The sequence below is a fragment of the Kryptolebias marmoratus genome, linkage group LG23 (genome assembly GCF_001649575.2).
Source record: "Kryptolebias marmoratus isolate JLee-2015 linkage group LG23, ASM164957v2, whole genome shotgun sequence".
Lineage (NCBI taxonomy): Eukaryota > Metazoa > Chordata > Actinopteri > Cyprinodontiformes > Rivulidae > Kryptolebias > Kryptolebias marmoratus.
Window position 1 is genome coordinate 13,142,145 of NC_051452.1, and position 21,973 is coordinate 13,164,117.

Below are 21,973 nucleotides of genomic sequence, written 5' to 3' on the forward strand. Positions count from 1 at the left end.
GAAGGTGCAGCATCTTGCCAGAATGTTGTTTTTCCTCAGTAAAGTGCCTTAAGCTATTTCTATAATCACATAGCAGAAGATGTCTTATACATGATTATACAGTTTTCTCTTTATTTTGCTTAAGCCCCGATTAAAGTATAATTAGGTGCTTCAGCCTTTAGCAGCGAAAACCTTGGAATAACAATATTTTGGGTTTCTCTGACCAATTAATAAGAAGCCAGGTGAGCAAATGGCCAACTTAGTCCCACCAGTGGAACTAGAGGTGGGAATTTTATTCAAAAACTACTGTTTAGATGTGCTGGTTATTATAAAATTATTATTTAAATCATTATATTTATAACCAGAGAATTTGCGTTGATTGCAAAAAATGTAACGTGAACGCTGAGTGCTAAATAACCTTGTTGAAATCTGCTGAAGAGACAGAAACTGGGTTGTTAAAGCGAAAGTAAGCAGAACACGAGCTGAAAGCCAAAAGCAGCAAAACACCAGTTAAACACTAATATTAGTAAAACTCTAGCTAAAAGCTGAAAGTATCAAAAGGCTAACCAAAGGCTAGAAGTTGCAAAAAGCTACAAAAGGCTGGCTGAAAGCTAAAAAAAGCATAAGGAGAAAAAAATAGAGAAAGTATGCTGAAGAAGATTTTTTGGAGAAAATTATTTTTGAAGGAACTGAAGAGTTCTCAATATATTTCTTACAAAAAATAAAGCAAACATCCCTTGAATGAGCTGAACGGTTTTGACAAATGAATGGCTAAAGTAACAGAAAGTATGGAGAATTAGTTAGATTGCAAAAAAACTTACAGAAAAAAACAGGAAAACAATTGTTTGAATGCTGAATCCCACAATAATAAACACCACTATCCAATATATTAAGTTTTTCTTTATGTGATGTATGTAAAATTACTATATCGCAAATATTGTGCATAAATTGTAACAGGTTTTTCTGTAGCCTCTGCATCCGATTCACTGAGTTTAGCTTTTCCCAGGTGCTTCGAATGCATCACAGCTCACTCCCCCTCCCATCCTGAAAATCACTTTTTTTGTCAGTGAGTTCAGTAACAGCAACATTTTAAAAAACCTTTTCTTTTCTAATCTTTTTTTGTTTTATTCTTCCCCAAAATACAGTTCTTTTCATTTGGATAAGACGACCAAACACAAATGAAAGTGTCCCTAATGCAAAACAATCCGTGTATGGTTCGTTCTTTGTTTTTTTCATTTCAAAATAAAATTGCATTAACAAAACAAGCATGTTTTTTTTTTGTTTTTTTAAACGAAATTAGAAAAACGGCAATTGCAAAAGTAAAAAAGGGGTACGTTTTGTGTTTTTTTTTTTTTTTTTTTTTTTCTGCAATGGTTAAACCAAAGACAAGCTTTTACTTTGTTGTTAATTCAACAGGACTTTATGGTGGAACCGGAAATGAAGACCTGAACTCCCGGCACATAACTTTTTCAGTTACCAGTAGGTGGCGGTAATGTACACCTTCAGTTTCTTGCCAACCGCCATTAAAATCCACGAGAAGAAGAAGAACTTTTTCAGTTAGCACTTCAGAATCTACCAGTTTAAAAATGGATCCGTTTGTCTTATTTAGAGGGAATCGACGCATTTCATTGAGAGCTGATGATCTTACTGTCAACAAGATTTCTTTAATATTCCAAGTAAGTCATTAAATCAGTACATTTTTTTTATTTTTGCAATTGCCGTTTTTCTAATTTCGTCAAACAAAAAAACACATGCTTGTTTTGTTTTTGCAATTTTATTTTGAAACGAAAAAAACAAAGAACGAACCATACACAGATTCAAAACATTCATGTTAGTGAGGACAGGGCTTGAGTGTTCTCAGATGGATCCGCCTCCATGACTCTACCCCGTTCTGTCCCCCCTGTGGGCCCAGCGTGAGTGGAGCCCCCCCCAGCTCATGTCGGTGCATTAGTCTGTCAGCAGTGGAGTGGTTGAGGCCGACAGGCTTCAGGAAGGCGGCAGGAGGCAGGTGCTGAAGAGGCTACGCTAACTGATGGCTCTGCGGATACGCCAAGAGCCTGAGAGGAGATGAAGAGTTGGGTCATCGGAGAGCTGGATCCTGTTCCACAACAGCCCCTCCCTCCCTCCCTCCCCCGGCAAACTGACAGCCCCTGTCGGCTTGTTCAACATATATCTCTCTCGGTTTTCCCGTGCCTCTCCTGCTCTCGCTGCCACCTGTTGCCGTTTTAAGAACCTCTCATGTTATCAACTCTTTTCAGTCACCGTGGTACTCCTTTTACTTTTGTGTCCGCTTCACGCCTGCCTTCTTTATCTATTTCCCCTCCTCTTCATCCTACTCATCCGATTTTTTTTTTTTTTTTTTTTTACTCCCATGTGGGGGTTGCGATGTAAACGCAGCTCGTTCGTTCTAACCCTCTCATCTGTGGTTTCCGCCACCCTCCCCACCCCTTCAGATGGATCGCTCACTGCACTCTGAGGGTGTACAGGCATGCCACTTGCATTCCTCAAAGACCTTGTAGCTCCGACGGACCTCAGAAGGGAGGGGAGGGAGAGGGGTTTGCGTGTGAGTTCTGCTCACTGCAGTTGAAACGTTTGGGTCTTATCCGTTCGAACTGAGAAAGCTCCTTGGACGAGAAGGGAGATGACATTTTCTGCTGTTTTCAAACAAACTGCAAAGGAACATTTCGGCCCCCTCTGCTCCTGTCACATGTGTCACAACCACTGACTGGCTCCTAATTTCATAGACAAATTGAAGGCCTAGCATACCTTGAAGGACTCCATGTTGTCCGCCGCCTTCCTTTGCCAGAGTTTTTAAAAAAGATGTTGAGAAATGATGGATATTTAACCTTTTTAGGTCAAATCCAGAAAACAACTTTAGTCTGGATATGTCAAGATTTTGCGTGTTGTTTTAGGTCTTAGAGTATTTATTGGATTTGACTCTCAGCTCCTACCACGCCAAATTGTAGCTCAGTATGTAACATTGATTGTTGTAAGACGGGACATATTATGGTATGGCGCTGTCCAGCTGTCTGTTTGTCTGTGGACAATTTCTTGTCTGAGCTCTAAATTGATAACCATTTGACATGGAAATGTCAAACTGTACAGCTGGACACCTCATGTCAAGGATGATACCTGTTGATTTCAAGGTCACCGGGTCAAAGGTCAAGGTCACAAAATACCCCTTTGTGATAACCTTGTCTGTGCTTTGCAGTCATGTAACGTAGGATTGTGAAACTGCACAGCTGGACACTTCATGGGTCAGCGATGATCTCTATTGATTTCAGGGTCAAAGATTGCTCTAGCTTCACATCCATCTAACATAGAAATGTCAGACCCTTTGTTCCCTAGATTGTACCTACCAAAGGGCATATTATATACCGTTGGCGGTTCTCTTGTTTTCTTTGCTAAGGTCAGTTGACTGTGGCGTCCACCTTGAGTCAAGTTGAACTTAAAAGTTAATTAGTTGTAGTTGTACATCAAATGATTATTTTCTGAGAGTTTCAATAATATCCACTGAATGTTTAATGAGAATTTATTCCAACAGGCAAACGAACATGATACACAGATACATAACGTTTATTTGGCGCTAGATGCATGATTTATTTGCAGTTGTAATGCAATATAGAGGCCCTTGGATGACCCTGCTTTTAAAAGTTGCAAATGTATTTCTTTCTGTCGGCTAAATTGGTTTCAAGTGAAACTAATATAAAAAAATTTCTACTGTAAGCGTGTGATGTGGAAATTCCACAGGATGTGTTGGGTTTCACTGATTTTATCATTGCAAAAACCTGAAAGAAAGTATGTAAACACTAGACTTCCCCTGTTAGCTGCAGTTCTCCATTTGTAAGGACTTTGCTTCTGGCCGTTACTTAATAATTGCTTTTTAGAATGATTTAAGCCACCAGTCTTAAAAAAAACACGTTGCTCTGCAGTCTGACCTGTCCGGGCCTTAGTGCCACGTCATACATGCTTGTGTCAAGAATGCTTAAACACAAGGCCCCTAATTCTCCACTGTACCTCATCTGCCTTAGGGTTGGTGTTTAAGGGTCTAAAAGTGGTCTGTTTTTCACAAGAAACAAGTTATTTTTATAGAACTGAGTTGCTTTTCCAGAGGAACCAGGTTTGTGTGGTTGATTGGTTGTTCTTTCTCCAAGAAGCAGGTCTTATAGTGGGTTGCAAAAATGTTCACTCCCCTTGGTGATTTTTTTAAAGTTTTTTTTGCTGTACAGTTTGAAATTAAATTGGACTTTTGATGTGGTTATAACTGATAATTGCTTCAAAGTTCATACTTTGTAGAGCCACCTTTTGCAGCAGTTTCAGCAGCAAGTCTTTCAGGGGCGTCTTGATGAGTTTTAGTCCGTTCCTCATGACCAAACTGCTCCTGTTCCTTCTGCTTGGATGGGTGCTGCTTCTGTCCAGCATTCTTTATATCAAACCAGAGATTCCCAGTTGGATTGAGGTGTGGGCTTTGACTGGACCACTTCAGGACGTCTCGGCGGTGCGTTTAGGGTCAGTGTCCTGCTGGAAGATGACCCTCTGTCTCAGTCTCAAATGTCTGAAAGACTCCAGCAGGTTTCCCTCAAGAATTTCTCTGTCTTTTCTTCAACTCTGACCAGTTTCCCAGTCCCTGCTGATGGGGAAAAACATCCCCACAGCATTTTCTGCTACCACCATGCTTCACTGTAGAGATGGTGTTCTCAGCCTGGTGAGAGGTGGTAGATTTGAAGCAGATTGTTGTCCTCGATGGCATAAAAGTGCAGTTTTACTCTTGTTCCACATGTTTGGTGAAGAAATTCCGAACAATCTAGCTTTTTTAAAATCTTTGTGCCACTTTTCCATAAATCTCTGAACAGGGGTCTTATAGACAGATCCATCCCAGAAGAGCTGCCAGCTCCATCAAGGTTATATTTGGCCTCCTGGATGTTTCTCTGATTAATACCATCCTTACCCGTTTTGTAAGTTTGGGAGGACAACCCTCTCTTGTCAGGCTTCTTTACCATTTCTAATAGATGTAATGACGTGGGATGTTCGGTTTTGTTTTTGTTTTTTTTTTAATACCCCAGCTCTGAACTCCTCCACAACTTTGTCTCTGGCCTGTGTGGAGAGTTCTTTGGTTTTCAAATGGTCTCTTGTTTGACGGTAGGCCTTACTAATTAGAAGTGTTGATTGGACAGGAAACTCTCTGACTGGGGTGAAATCAGTCCAAATCTGAGCCAAAATTTGACCAGCTTCTCTTTGACCTTGTGATATCTCTTTACCAAGTTAAGGGGCGTAGTTTACCGACTAAAATGCTCCTGCATGAGTCCTTGTTCGTTCTAAAGGCTCACATTTGTTGGTTGTCTTGTGCATGATGTTGTACAAATTGTGTTATTATGTTTTTATTTAATACATTTTTGCTTATAAATTGTGTCGGGTAAAAATCTGATTGCATCATCTGTAGAAGCCCAGTCCGTATGAACAAATAAACATAGAAAACTTTCTTAAAAAACAGTTTTATCATTCACAAAGTACCTAATTTCTCAACTGTTTTGTAGTCGCTCAGTCTTTACTTGGCGTTGGACGGCGTCCACCAGTGCTCTGGCTCAGATACCTGCACTGACATAAGTTCTGGGTCACACAGGTGTCTCGAATACTGTGCCAGCCAATGAGAGGACAAATTAGTCCACAGATAGCCTGGCGTGCCACCTTCGTTGGCCGTGTTTCTTCATTATCGTTCTATCTATTGCCTTTTTCTGCGTCAGGTGGAGAATGTGATCACAGCCGACCTCAGGTGTTGGCAGGAAGTGGTACTTCCAGAGCCGAACTGTCAGGACTCGGCCTCGGTTTGCCAGGTCGTTCTGCCCTCACCGAGACCCTCCTCCTTGTTCCATTGTAACCGTTCCAGAAAGCCGTACCCATTTCAGCGATTCACACAGGAAGTCAGATTCCATTAATCAAATCATAGCGCAGCACACTGTTGGGATACCAACCAGCCGGCTGCATGCTAATGAGGCAGGAAGAGGATGTGGGATGTTGTGTGTGTGTGTGTGTTTCCACAGTTTGATCATCGTATTAGCTTGCTGTGGGAGGATGAAAACCCACACTGTGGTTCTTCTGTAAAGAAGAGCCCCTCTTTAACTCTAGTCAAGTTGGACTGCAGCTATCAAGTACTTCAGTAATCGAGGTTTATATTGAATAATCAATCAGTTAAATGACTAATCAGGCATTTTATCTTGGAAGCTGTGGTCTTGTACCTATCATCCACCCTAAAAAAATAAACAAATAAAGTAGACTTAACATCCCTCCTGTCCTACGTTGTTGAGAATTGAAGCCATGGGATCTAGCTTATGGATTATTATGTTGTATTTTTGGAATACTGGTGTGGAGCTTTAAGTCCTGCCTACTACCCCGCACCCAGTCATAGGGTCAGGGTCACATGGGGGTCCCGTTTGTTTACATGGAGGGGGCAGGACCTAAAACTTGTTCTGGGAATAAGTCCAGGGGGAGGCTGGTCTTATTCTGGCTTCAACTTCCAGGTTCCCAGGGGGTTCTTTTTTGTTATTTTTATGGTTTATTGTACCTTCAATGAAAACGGCGCCTCCTTTCTTTGTCAACATACCCCAAAAGATCAGTTTAGTTATTTATTATTTGTTTATGAGAAACCTTTTTCAGGACATAAATAAAATTGCTAACGGTCACCTCTTGTCTTTCATACCTCTTTTACCTCTGACTTGCATATCAAAAGTGCCGGTGCATAAACTATCCCATTAAAACGTTTGTCCTGTGTCTCGCATTTCTCTACATCTTTAAAATAAAACATTCAAATTATACATCAGACTGTGCAGGTCGATTAGGAATAGTGTTCTCTGACTTTTCGTATCAGTGCGTTGTACAGCGTAGACAAAATTTAAAAAGAAAACTGAACCAAAACTACAACAGAAATCTGTAGGCTTTTGGCGAACCAGATGAGGAAACCCAGCCCTCTTTTTTACCTCTACAGCTCAGACAACATAGTAGAAAGTTTAGGCGGGTCACAGACAGTTGGACTTCACATGACTGAGCTCATATTTTTTATATAGTTTACCATTTTTACACAATCACAGTTTGAGTTTTATGATTTTCTCTTTAAAATGTGGAACTGATGTCACACACCAACTTGAATCGTCTAAAATCTTTAAACCTTTCGCAAACTCTTCATACTCCCACAACTCTTTTTGGTACATGTAGAAAACATACATCACAACGTAGGCATTTTTGTCTTCTAACTCTTTTTATCTTGTCACATCTCTTACATAAAACATTGTAAAAACATAAAAATTCACATGTGTGACTATAAGAGTCGTCTGCCGCTCACACTTTAAGAAACTCTGACTTATAGTTTTTGCATAACCACTGTTTGTTTGAGGCTTGCTTTTCAGTCTGTTTCTATCTGCCTTTTGTGGTTTGTGGTCAGGGAGTGAGAGACGCAGGCATGTGGTTACCATGGTGACTGTAATGAGCCAGCTGCTTTAACATTTAAACAATTTCAATACTAAAATTTAGATTATTGCAAAGTTATGTTGGAGCTTTACCTGCAATCTTTAAAATTTCTTTAAAAGTGTTTTGGTTCGTTTCTTGCTGTTCAGAGATGCGACACATACTGCCAGCTCTCAATAACAGGAAGCTTTTATCCCAAACACCCAATGAGTTTCCTTTTAAAACTACAACCTGCTTCTGATTCTCCACACCTGCTGCTTTCCCCTCACCTTCGCTCCAGAGCCGCTTGCAGTTTCGAAGAAGACTCTGAAGTACGATCACGGCTTCATGAGCTCTGCTGCTCCGTTCCCCTCCTCCCTCCTCTCCAGCGACAATTAATTACCATAATAAGTGCCAGTACTTGACTGATGATCTCTCCTGCTGGAATAACCATCTCTACAGTGATTAGGACAGTGGTAATATTATTTAAAGCAGTAATAATAGTGGGAACACATTTAAAGTCTTCCATCAAGCTCCTAATCGCCTGGATTTATTCGATAAGAATATGTCAGACTGTCGGTGAAAGAGGCAGCTGCGGGCTATAGTTTTTTTCTGCGCGCAGGAACAATAGGCTCCGAGATTTTCTGCAGGAAATCAAGTCCACGTTTAAAAGGAAGTACGAGAATAGAGGCGGAAGGGAGGCTGGTGAACACCCTGCAGTCAGATCCGAAGCATTTCTGTGAGGTTGTTCTAATTCCACGGCTGTCAATCACAGAGTTTCCTCCATTACCTCTGCAGACAGGATTTCCTCTATGGTTAGGAATTGTGTTAAAGCAGTTCTCATGACTCCTTTTGAGTCTTTCATTTAAAGTTGCTATTTACAGACAGCAGATCCTATTTATCTGTGGCAGGATTTTATTTCATTTACTCTCTGACCGTAAGAACTAAAGGTGACTTTTAGCTGTGTGTTCTGCTCTAACGATAACATTCTTTATGTTCGAGCCGCAGGGGGAAGGAAACGGCTGGGGGATTAGCTGAGCTTTTCTCTGGTAATGGAACCGCTGAGTTGGAATTGCGCCATGTGGCGACGGGGATATTGGGCGGAGGTTGGTGGGAGGGGGGTTACCTGCCGTTCACGCTCCACGCAGGATTAGAGCCGTAATGGCGGGGGTCTCGGTCCAGCTAACGGAGCTCATATGTTGCAGATGACACAGACAGCACGGGGAGGGACGAGGTCGATGTCAGCCAGAGTTCACGTGGGATTTATGGTGCTTCCGGCATGTCGCTGGACTCTGAGAATCCAAAATTGAGCCGCCTATTAGGCTGCTTCTGGCCATTTGTAAACCGCCAATCAAGCCAGCCACTTTCAATAATGTGAACTTTCAAAACTGAAGCTAGGATTGTAGGAACATAGGAAAATGTGTTCTCTCATTCAGAAACCTACAGTCATCTGTCTCTGATCACGACATCACCATAGAGCTGCAGTGCCGGCTTACCTTTTGTCACATCCACCGTTTTGACACTGTGACTACCTCCCGTGGTGGCTCAGAGGCAGATGGACCTTTTTACCCAGATTACGACTGTTGGAGACTTGTTGGTGACTCAGAATTGCAGAAAACCTGCAAATTTACAGCTGCAGTCTCACTACATCATGTTTGCGCCCAAAGAGCTGTGAGGCAGCAATGTTTGGCCATTTTTTGGAAGACTGCAGACTGTTTTTTGCATTTCTTGCAGACCAGCCCTTTAGGCCATGCAAATTAAAACCAAAATTCCCCAAAAGTTGATACATTATGTGACTATATCCATAAAAACAGAATGTAAGCATTTGCAAATCTGATAAACCCATATTAGGTCCACTGTGGAACATAGTAAACTTATCAACTGTTTAAACTAAGATATTGTGTTATTTTGGGGGGAAATAAGGTGAAAGATGGGCAGAGGTTTACTGGTCTGTGAAACGTTTAAAAATACTGAAACAATTTCAGAATAATGTTCTTAAACAAAAAAACGAGAAGACATCTATAGTTCATAATATCAAAAGATTTTAAGAATCCGGAGAAATCTCTGTTTACATGGTTCAAAGCCTGCCTCTCTGTTGGTATGGGGGTACATCAGTTCAGGTAGATTTGGACCAGTTTTTTAATAAAAACTATTTATCATTGGTATGGCTTCAGTTCTAGTGCTCTAGAAATTTGCTAGAAACAAGGCTTTTTTTTTTCTTTTTAGTTAAAGCGACAAGACAAAGCCTCTTTGATTCACGCAAGAAAACTGAGAATGTTTTTAGATCCCTGGATGTTTCGCTACTCGTCAACGATGTCCTGTGGTAAAATGCGTTAGTGTGGAAAGGGTCTACTAGCACCGGGTTGGTTTCTGGTCTGTGCTGTAACACTGCCACCAGCTGGACACCTTTTGGGTCAGGGTTGATCCCTATTGATTTCAACGGCCAAGGTCACAGGTGAATCCTTTGTGAAAACCTCGTCTAAACACATGCATTCAGGACTGTTGTGTGAGGGGAATGTATGCTTAGGATTTGATTACTCTGATAATTTTCTGACAGTGTCCCATGTACCGTTGATGGTATTCTTTTTTTTTTTTTGTCTTCCAGCGAGCGAAGCCGGGACCGCCACAAATCTCGCAGCAAAGACAGCCGCTCCGAAAAGTCCGTCACCATCAACACGCCGCCGGCGGAGCCGCTGCTGGGCGACTCGACCGCTCGAAGTGAGCAGGCTCAGGTAGGGCTGGACCGTCAACACGCACAACCCTAAATCGACAGAAGGCTTCGGAAGCCTCTTACGTCCGAGTTCACTGGGATAACGATCCCCGCAGGTTGGCGCGAGGCGACTCCTGGTTGGGTAACTGGGTTAGTCTGATTTGGAAAAGGATTTGAAGAGATTTGTCAGTCAGTGGAGTTGGAATGATGTTAGTGTTTATCAGCCTGAGCTGAGACGGGCCATCTGGTTCATCGGGACAGAAGCTGAGAGAAGGCTGGTCCAGTTTTGGTTTAGATTAGGTTGTTTTTTTTTTTCCATTTATGAAACGGGATGCAAAAAGCTGCCCCACCGGACACTCAAGCTTTGCTTTAACCAGTTTTAAAAGCAAACTCCTTATAAGAATCAGTGCAAAGTGAGGAGGCAGCCTCTGTGGTAACTCATGCTCACTCAGACAGCTACAAGTAAAACATCAAAAGATGGATTACGTGATGGATTATTTGACAAGAGAGCGATGTAAGGTAGGAATCTTGCATTTTCACCTTAAATTATCATAACTTCAACCATCTGCTGAAAGATAACGAGCGTTTTTATTACGATAATGTTTTTGCTCAGGTGTGTTTGTCTGTTAGCAAAATATCTCTTCAACCACTTGACAGATTTTAATGAAACTTGCAGAAAGTAATCATTGGATGCACATGTACAGCTCATTAATCTTTGGTGTCAACTTGAAGTAAAATGGCCACCTCAGGCAGCTGGCCTTACCAAACACAAAAATGGCTAGAATGCAGGCAGTTTTACAGGTATTGAGCTAAAATTTGGTGTGGTAGTAGCTGAGAGTCATTCACAAGACATACTTTGAGTGTGACATCACGTGGTATTGTATGAGATTGTGCATAACTTTAGTTTTAATCTCGAAGTCTCTCAGTTCTCTCTCTCTCGGGTAATATGCATGCCTTCCCGAATGCTAGGCCTTTATGTTTTTATTTAATCAGTATCGTCTGACTACATTTTCAGATGCCCCATTGTGTTTCTTGGATTCAGATTAAAGACATGTCAGCTGGGCTGGTTTTCCTGGCGTGTTAAGACGTGAAATTCACGGCAGCACTTGAGGAATACAAGTTCTCAGTCAAGCATTAGCAACTGTGGGAAACAATGAGCAAGACCCAAGCAGTTTCCTTAAGTTTGATGTGGTCCTTAGAATAAGTGGAACCACTTATGTCTTTAAATTAAAATTAGCTCATCCCATGTCTTCAGTCAGGTTCAACAACTGTGTTTGAGCTCCTATTAATGCTGGAAATGACTTGTAATTTCAGTGATTGCTGTTCAATTTTCTGTTTCGACTACATTTTAATAACTGTTCCTTTTTTACCGAAACACCTCCTGATATAAAGATTGTTAAAGACAAATTTGTCTTTCCCATTGGTCTGAAAACAAGAGAAATTGTCTTTTCTTCTGACAATGCAGCGTGAACGCTGAGAGCTGCAATTTGAGGAAGAAGCTCAAAAACTGAGTTGTTAAAGCTAAAAGAAGCAGAAAAGCTACATGAAGCAAAACACTACCCAAAACCTTAAAAAGTAAAATGTTTGGTAAAAGCCAGAAGTAGCAAAAACTAGCTAAAACATAAATGCAGTACAAAAAATTATAGTAACAAAAAGCTCGCTAGAAGCTAAAAATAGTAAAAAGCTTAGTAGAAGATAAAAGTAACAGAAGGCTAGCTAGAAGCTAATACTGGCAAAAGGCTCGATTAAAAGCTAAAAGTAGCCAATCGTTAGCTAGAAGTAACCAGTCGTTAGCTAGAAGTTAGTAAAATATTAACTTAGAGTTAAAAGCATCAAAAGGCTGGCTTTTAGTTAAAAGATGCAAAAGTCTAGTTTGGAGAGAAAAGCATGAAAAGTCAATCTAGAAGCAAAAAGTAGCTAAAGGTTAGCTAGAAACATAGCAAAGGAAGACAAAAATGGACCCAGTCTGCTGAAGCAGATTTCAAAGTGAACTGTGATGTTGATGGAATTGAAGAGATCTCGGTGTATTTTTAAGGAGAAAATATTTGTTAATGAAGTTAAATATTTTGAAAAGTCTAAAAGTTAACTATAATTCCATTGAATGGCTAAAACAGCCAAAAAAGTATGCAGAAGTAGACAATAAAACAGTGTAAGTGCTGACTCAGCATTCAGACATTAAACAGGGCGGTTCTGACCTGATATGATGTTTGCAGGATTTCTTAGAGGAATTTGGAAGTAAACCAGTGTGCAAAAATGTAAAATAAATGAAAAGAAAACATTGAAAAAGTTAGGTAAAAACACTATTACGATCACTGATGTTGAAAGTAGTGACTAAGAAGATCACAGGGTTGACTAAATTGACTTCAGAACATCCAGCAACAGTTTTTGTGCCAAAACCCATCTGGGAGTTTTCTCGAGGAAAAACAAAACTAATGAATAAAACTGAAATTATTATCGCCTGTCAGCTTTCATTCCAGTTCCTTCCTTCTGTTTCTGTCCTGTCTGGTAACTTCAGACACTGAAGTTTCACCTTACTCATGTCTGACTTGTTTGGTTTTTATCCAAACTTGTCTGAGAACATGACTACCATCCAGAAGACGGTGCAGCGTCATTAACTGACCTACTTTCTGGGAGGACTCATCAGTCGACCTCCCGACTGTCTGGCTCTTTTTCCGTGCCGTATATCACCGCATGCCGGGGTGTGGCGTGCAGCACAGCCATGTTGAGGATTTCAGCTCCTCGTGTCATATTCACGCCTCGGCTTCAGTTTGACCAATCAGAGCTCGGGATTCCACTGAGAGCGAGGCTCAGCCCCGACCTTTGTGTGTCTCGCATACGCTCCAGAATGTTTTTTTTTTTGTCTGCACAAGTGATTCAGTGCACGGCGCTCATTACTCCAATGCTGGGACTTAATCAGAGCTTTCGGCTGACGAAGCACCACATTGCCTAAGGCAGGGATGTCCTCACGATCTACAGAAGACGTTTCCCGTGGCTGTGTCTCATGCCTCACCACGGGACTCATAAAAGGCCGAGGACTTTTTAATGAGCGTTAATTTTTACTGCACTTAAATTTTTTTTTTTTGTTTCAGTTTGGACAAAGCCCGACTTTTGGCTAGACTGTTAATGCTAAATGAAGCTAAGGTTAATTGCGGTTGCTCTGCGCTGGAAGTGAATTCAAACTTCTGGAAGTGGAAGGGGTCGGCCGTGAGGAAGTTGGGGTCTTTGACGTGTCCGCAGCGTAAAGGACGGCGCGGTAAGCGACACGTGGTCGTTCAGCGTTGATGAACGGATCAGAAAGTTTGGGGCTACGTTCCCAGAACCCCAGCTGGTGGAGGCAGATTCCCACTCATCCTGAGCCTGCTTCTGCTAGAGCAGGCCTATTCAACAAGCGGCCCGCGGGCCACATATGGCCCTTTTAAAAACAGAAATTGGGACCCCCCCCCACAAAGCTGCCATAACCCTAAATTGATTTGTCTGAATATAGTGCTAAAAATCTACATATCAGAGCTTCTTTCAAATGTCAAGCATTAACAGACAATTTACAGAGAGAGCGGGGTGGGTAAACGTGTACGTTTCATAATGTACTCTATGTAAATGAGTTGTACTATAATTGCTATAATTAGATCAGAACTGACTGTAAAAAGACTGAGTTGGACTTTGGACTTTTTTTTTTCTACAGTGATCTGAGATGACTTAGGCCCTGAAGCAATCCGAATGCGCAGAAGTAGAGGGAGTAAATACGGATGCTACACGTTAGCACGTGTAGCAACTAAATTATTACCTGCTGCCTACTCCAGCGCGAAAATGCGCTTCTGGAATGGGAGCGACGCACTGAAAGTAGAAACAAGCTCATGTATCGATCCCATTGTGGTACAATCGATACAATCCAACATTAGCGTCATATGTTGGTGTAGATTCTCAGTCATCCAGGACATGGTGAATCTAAAAAGTATAAAAAAAAATTTAAAATCAGCTGGACTCCTGTAGCTGAAGACAGACAGAGTCCTGAGCTTTAAACGGCCTGACGCTGGTATCGAAAATATCAGTATTTGGGTTGATCTACAAACCCTGACTTCAACGACGTAAAGGTTGGGTGAAATGAAACATGACTGTTCAGACTGTGACTGCTTTGAGAAACATCGGCCATGTATCAGATTTATTCCCACATAGGAAGGGGACCTGGATCGGATATGAAAAAAATCTAGTTTCCCCTGTTCAGACTGTTGTTAAAAAAAATCTAATATAGGTCACATATGAGCAAATAAAAATCTGATTTAGGCCATATTTGCTCATATTGTGAAGTTAGCCTCAGGTAGAATTGGCGCTATATACATAAACTGAATTAAAGAACTAAAAGGGACGAAATGGGCACAATATGGGTGGAGAGGGGTAACAAAATAATGTGCACGGCCAAGAGTACAGTTCTGCAAACCATATACATGTAATTAGGCCAGGATTTTTTATTAATTGGCTGCTTAAAATAGCAATGCCCCCTGTACACTCACAACCCATTCAGCCTCTATATGTTCTTAATCCTTAATTAAACAAACAACACACATTAGCGCTATGGCTAACTGGGTCAGGCAACGATCAATTCATTCATTCATTTCTCAACTCAGATGAAATAAAACATTTTATAACCTACATTTAAATTTTCGACTGCTTTGCTCGTGTGTTATCCGCAATAGGAATAATGTGAAAATTTACAGCCAATCGGAGCGGTTCGTCACCTTCAGCCCGATGTGAGAACAGGAAGTTCCAGGAAGTTAAACACGGGACTTTGTATTAATTGAGACCAATGTTGATGATCATTTTTTGAGAATAAATTGGTAACCAGTAGACCGATTAAAAAAAAATTCAAATTGTGTTGGATTTGTCTTTAAAAGATCGATCTAATGGTATCAGGTTAAAAAAAACAGGCAGCCTTGCTGTTTGGCTCATTGGTCATTTTGTCGCAAATACTCTGAGTTCAATGAAACTGCGGCAGGAAATTTGACTATTTTCTCGCAATTTTGAGTCTCCTGCTTGTCTTCAACAGTAGAAGGTGAGTGAGGTACTACTTTGAGCACAGTTGCTGACCAAATCCACGCCTTCAAAGATGGAGATAGTCCCTGACAGTGTTGGCCTTTTTCAGCAGGACATTGACCCCAGTTGATTGATGAAAACGGTAGATATTTTCATCTCTGAGTGATGTGTTCGAACACAACTCGTACAGCGGGTTGCTTCACTTTCAGGAACCAGTCCAAACCTCCAGGCTTTATGCTAATGTGCCAGTCTCTCAAAGTTCTCCCTTTTTGAAAGCCGAACATTTAGCTGGCTCTGTTTGGGGTTCGGTAGTTTGTGGTCGGTCCACATCTGCTGCTCCCGAGCCATTGGTCGGACGTTTGTGGCGATGGAAGTGAGTACAGACAGACATATTGACGTCGTGTGTGTGGAACTGGGTCGGTTGATCCTGCTGTTATCGCTGCGTTTAACTGGGCGTCGGGGCTGAGGGGAGGAGGTGGATTCGGGTCGCCTGAGTCGAGTTGGCAGCTCGGGAGCATGCTACGGAGCGGTATCAAACAGGAGAAAGGCGATGCGTTCTTTGTGAGTTAGCGCCTTCCCAGTCTGGCTGCGTGGGGCGTGTGATGTTTTTGCACATCAGATCTGTAAGGTGGAGGCGCTTGGTTTGTGTGAACCTTTTATTCTGAGACGAGCACGCTCTGGCAGTTTGGCTTGAAATGCACTCGAACCTGTTTGCACTGGATGCAGAACCTTTACAGCTCGCAGTCGAATTCCGAGCCGACGATACTCACTTTTTGCAGAGACTCTGTCAAATGACTCCGTTTGTCTAAACCAAAGTAGCCCGTTCTGTAAAACAAACTCACACCCGGTCAATGAACCTAATTAAACTCGGCTGCTTTGTGATCCCGGCTGCTTGCCGACTGGAGCTCTCCGGTACTCGTGGCGTTCTCCAGCAGACTGCGCCGCAGGTAGCTCCGTCGCCCTGGGCTCTAAGGGGGTGGGGGTGGGGGGTGGGGTGACCCGGCAGCAGACATGACGGGTTCTTGGAGGGGGAGGAGAGCTTGTGTTCACGTCTGGGATCCCTTCTTCCTGGTGAGTGATTCCCGGCTCCGCTTCCTGAATCGTTGCCCCCTGGCGATCGCCATGGAAATCAGAAGAATATGCAACAACGGCAGCCAAGGTTGGGATTGTAGTTCCTTTTCCGTAACATCTCAAAGGTTATTTACAGCTTTGAGGTTTTTTTTATCACCTTTTCTGATATAATCACCTACCTTGTGAAGACCGGCAGACCTTAGGGAGACCAAAGCCTGGTCCTAATACGATGGAACCTCATTTTTGGGCAAACACAAACTCCAAGTTCTACTCATTGCGAGAGATATCTTCAGTATTAACTGTCGGAGTCGACCCCTGTTTGTCTGTTAGCAAAATATCTCATGAACCACTGGACGGATTTGAATGAAATCCTCAAATACTAATCATTGGATGTACGTCTACAGCTCATTAACGTTTGGAGTCAACCTGATTCAAGATGGCCACTTCATTCAGCTGACTTTTAAAATAGCAAAAACAGCTGTAAATCAGTCACTTTCACAGATATTGAGGTACAATTTTGGTGTGGTAGTAGCTAAGAGTCATCCCCGACACATACTCTGAGCGCTACATGTTGCGTGACGTCTTCACTTGACACTTTGGCATTAACTGATGGGGTCAGCCCTGTCTGTCTGTTAGCAAAATATCTCATGAACTACTGGGCGGATTTGAATGAAACTCTCATAAAGTAATCATTGGTGGTCTACAGCTGATTAACTTTTGGAGTCGACCTGATTCAAGATGGCTGCCAAAGCCAACTACACTTTATGAAGCACAAAAATGGCTATAGCTCAGGCAGTTTTACAGATATTGAGCTAGAATTTGACGAGGTAGTAGCTGAGAGTCATTCACAACAAATACTCTGAGCGTGGGCAGATTGCTTGTGTTACTTTCACGATTTGACCAAAACAGCTACAACATTAGGCCTTGAATTTACTGTAGAAAGTATACTGAATATAGCGCACCCTGATAAGACTTGCTGGCCGTTACTCGGATGGAAACAGCGTTTCACCTTCCTACAAGCGCGCACAAACACACACTGGCCCGTGGCGGCACGGCAACACCGCGGTGCTCACTGGGTCAGAAGCAATGGACGGAGAGTGGTGCTGAGGCGAGAGGCGAGCAGAGAATGAGGGAGGGTGCCTGAGGGGGAGGCACGCGGGAGGGATGGAGAGACAACAACACGACAGCGGCGCCTGATTGGGGCGTTATTTGTTTTAATCGCTCACTGATTGTGCCGCTCTGCCTCTCCCTCCATCAATCCTCTCCTCCCTCCCCTTCAGCCCCAGCTGCTGCCAGGACAGCCCCGTGTGATTGGTTGATCGCTCCCTGCTCAACTCCTCTTCATCTCCACTCGCTCCTCCGCTTTACATCTTCCCCCCTCCTCCCTCTCCCTCACATTACCCGCACAGTCCCATACAGCACCTCCCTGAGGCGCGATGGGAGACGTTTCTATATAAAGCACGGGGCCGGAGCGTTGGTGAGGTCACGCACGCAGTGGGATGGATCAGGAACGCCGCGGCTCGGTCCACTCGGGACGTTCGTCTGAGCCCGACTGAGGTCAGGTTCAGGCGGTGGGGATTTACTCGGACGCAGGTACCAGCGGTGATGGAGGTGGAAGTCCTGCAGGCGCCGGATGGTTGTGAGGATGTGGACGAGGTAAAGGAAGTGGTTGTCAGCACCATAGAAGAAGAATTTAATACCAGTTCACCTCCAGCGTCCAGCTGTGGACGAGGAGCCAAAACGAGTCAGGTGAGACGGACTCAGCAGGAACGATTCGGCGTGTACAACAGATGTCCGCTTTTCACGCTTAGCCGTTTTAATTTGGAATAAAATCATTCGCACGAGTTGGGACGCACACTCAGGCATAAAGTCAAAACTCAGCACGTTTCTCTCTGCGATAATAAAACCCATCTGTTCCGGCGTGTGCACCTGAATTAAACGGGCCCGTGTTTGATGTTGACAGAAAACGCCGGTGTCCGTCACCCTTCAATTAGCGGTTTTTCCGCTTCCTGTCGTCAAATAAGCCGAGGTACCGGGAACCTTCTGATGCAACTGGATCTCGTATTTAATATTTGTTTCTAAACTTAAGTTCCTATCACCACCAGACACGGGTCAGAATGAGATTACTTTAATTTCACAATATTACATTATTTAAAAAAAAAATATATATATATTATATTATTGGTTTTATTTAAAAATAAAAACACAACTGCTGCTGCAATACTTTACATACTGTTGTAAAATTGGCTATAATTAGCTACCTGTAAATAAATTGATAATGACTATTTGCAAGTAGCTATTATAGTATTATCATCTACTGGCAAAAGGAGACATATTTGCATAAATTGTTAACAGTACCTGTTGGAGTCGAGGCTTTTTGTCTGTTAGCAAAATGTCTAATGAGCCTCTGGATGGATTTCAGTGGCACTTTTAAAGGAATCGTCATCTGTACTATCAACAACTGCTTACCAATTCAAGATGGCCACCACAGCTGATCAAACCTAGCCAGCACAAAAAAATAAATGCTATAGCTCAATTAGCTATTGAGCTAATTTTGGCGTGCTAGTAGCTGAAAGTTATTCTAACTCATCTCGCGAGATATCAGTCTGATTCTACGTTTGTGTACTTGTACACATAAAGGTGTTCTGATACCACAGTACTCGTGCTAGTTGATGGTAGCGTGACATTGAGCAGTTATATGGTAGAGGAGGATCAATGCCAGCTGGGTGGAGGTAGTTTTTTTTATGAAATTAATTTATTTGTTTGAGTTGGTTGTCCGGATTCAAACTCTTGACCAGTGGGTGGTGGTAATGCACCATTTAGTTGTTTGATAGCTGCCAATAAACACCAGAAGAAGAAGAAGAAGAAGGTGTGTGGAGGTGTTTCACAGTAAACAATAGAAACAAAAGTAAAGCAGGCTGCAAATTCTGCTCAGCAAAGGTGTTGAGAAGAGGAATATAATCCAGCACTTTCAGCCCAATCAGTTTAATAAAACATGTAAGAAACAAACATGGCGCTGAGGTCAAACAGCAGCGGGAAACCGTTACAGGCTGAGCAGAAGAGGATCCTGGGAATACACGGATCTGAGCACGAGCTTCCCCACAGTCTCACCAATGGGCTCTTTTGGAAAAGTGAAGTGAAGTGAGATTTATTTATAGAGCACTTTTCAGCAACAAGGCGATCCAAAGCGTTTTACAACAGAAACAAAAACAGAATGAAACACAAAAGAAAAATACAACAATCATGTAGTCTAAATGAATCATGTATAATTAAATGAAACATAGGATAATCTAAACAAAATCACGAAAACAGACATATCTAAGCATGAGCTGAGATAGTCAAATAATCTAAATCAGATAAACTAAACATATCTAAACATGGAATACAGGAAAACACATCAATCATGTATAATCTAAATGGAATATAGGAAATAGTAGCTAAAATAAATAATCTAAATAAGGTCATGATAAAGTTAAAGCTAAACTAAACAACAATTAGGAATCTCTAAGACTGTCGCTGCTCTGGCTCTGTTTGAGGAGTGAACAGATTTTCAGATAAGCTGGAAGAAGTATTTGTACTCAGCATCTGCACGTACTCAAACGCATGTACTTGTACTTTTGCTCGGTTTGGAAAAAATGCCATATTGGTGTGTCCCTAACCAAACTGGCTACAACACTTGAAATGCTCGACCCTCCGTCGACTGGGTTTCGCTTCCCGTTTGTGTCCCTCCTTGTCCTGACGAGTTCTCGGCAGTCGCACACATCGTCCACGCTGCGTTCGGCCGGCTGCGAGGAGCTCTCGCACACACAGACACACACACACACGCCTCGCCTCCCAGGAGGGAGCGGAGTGCACTTGTTCCTGCTCAGAGTGGGGCAGCTTTGTTTGCCCTCCACTTAGAGGCGAACAACAGAAAACAGGCTTTCAGCGGACGGTTGAGTTACTGCGAGCGACAATAACGGATTTATACTCCAGTGGAGAAAAAAGGGCAGAAAATAAACAGCTGAAAGCTCGGTGAATGGCACACCAGTGCTGTACACGCCTAGTTTCGTGAGAGACTTTTGTTTTTGTCTTTGGTAAGAGACTTTTTAAACGGTGATGAAGCATTTCTGTGATACAATAAAACACGTCCAGATCTGAAGCATCGAATCAAAGCACAGTCCGCAGTGGGTGCGCTTGTTTTGCCCACAGGGTTCACTGGAGATAAAAGCTAATTTACTGGCTTCAGCTTCACATTTTGCCGCATGCTTGCGGACAGGAAAACTTGTAAAACTTACAAGGTTTCTGCTTGGTTTCCTCTGCAAAAAACAAAAAAAATTTAAAATGCCTCATTCACTTTTACCGTTAACCTAAGGTGTATGCAAATTTATTTATTTAGCACTTTTCAGGAACAAGGCGGTTCAAATGCTTTACAACATGAAAACACAAAAATACAGTCGTGAAAACACACACGACAATATAACAAGCTAAACTTATGTAAAACATGAGCTAATTAAGCTAATCTAAATGAAATAAATGACTAAAAGTAACATAAACAGATGAAAAACTAAGCTAGGAACACAAGTCATCATAATTCATACTAAAGACAAACTGAGGAAGACAAAAAGTAGGAAATACTAAACTAAAATAAACTAATGGTACCAAAGGCTAAGTACCAGTTAAAACATTTCAATAAGGAAAAAAAAAGCTAAATTGATCTAAAACACAGGTTAAACTAAAATATAAAATAAGGTTAGCCAAAAAAACTAAAAAGTTTTAAGTAAGCAAAGGCAGGACTGCTCCAAACTGAATCCACATCCCGGTTTGCAGGTGGTTTTTGGAACCAGAGTCTGTGTGCTAGCATTAAGCCCCACCTACTTTCAATTACGTAGAAGGGGCGGGACTTAACGCACGTACCGGAACCAGACAGCTTCAGCTTCCAGGTTCCCGTTGGATGTCGAGATTTCTTTAACAGTTGAGGGTCTGAACCATCATGAATGTGTGTGTGGGTACTTGAAAAAAATAAATAAGATTCACTGACAAGATACTTGTAGGTGGAACATCAGTTGGAACAGATCTGTCCTGTTTACATCGTATCTGTCCACAGTTCAGTGTGAGGTCGTGCTGTCCTCTGAGGCCACGTTCACACTGCAGGCAAAGGCAACACAGTTCAGATTTTTTTTTTTTTTTGCCCCAATGCGTGCAGTTCATCTGACTTTTAGGTCAGATGAAAGAACGGAGGTCCTGACTCTGCACAAAGGTAGCAGCCGCCGCACGAGTAAAAAAGAAAAAGAAAATCACAGTTAACATTTGCGCTCTTTATCTTCTCCGTCGTCTTTTATCTTTTACCATTTGGATGTAGAGTTGGCCCCGGTTGGACAGCGACTTCAGAATGAATGCACACATGCTAACACAATTCTGCTGCTTGGACCCGTCTCATCCCCGGGATGTTCTGCTCGGCGTTTCTTTTGGAATAAATTGCTAACAAAAATCAACAAGCTGGCTCTCCCCGCGATGGAGGATAGTTCGGCTGTGCGTCTCTGTCTGCCTCTCTGGATCAATCATTCCCTCGCTTTTATTGGCCGTCTCGTTACGGAACATCTCCACCGTGCCTCTCGCTCTTTACCTGTACGGTCTCCTCATCTCACCCCCCACCCCCACCTCGCTCTGTTTCCTCTCATTTTCATGTGTTGAATGGGACCAGACTTGCTTGTAAGACTGTTGGAACTGAACCAAATCAGCCCGTGGTGATTGGTTCGTCCCGTGAGGGGGCGG

The 21,973-nt window shown here is 42.4% G+C and overlaps 1 protein-coding gene across 3 annotated transcripts in view; it reads left to right on the top strand.

Annotated features, from left to right (window-relative positions):
* The window catches only part of vangl1 (VANGL planar cell polarity protein 1), a 56,729-nt gene that overhangs the window by 12,370 nt on the left and 22,386 nt on the right, over positions 1-21,973 (top strand). Inside the window, exon 3 of one of the 3 annotated variants that reach the window (XM_017432781.3) lies at positions 10,019-10,145. In XM_017432781.3, the coding sequence (XP_017288270.1) occupies positions 10,019-10,145 (127 nt within the window). Of the gene's footprint in view, positions 1-10,018; positions 10,146-15,417; positions 15,522-17,809; positions 17,969-21,973 lie in introns of those variants that run through there. The other 2 variants (XM_037973844.1, XM_017432782.3) reach the window with 2 other exon arrangements.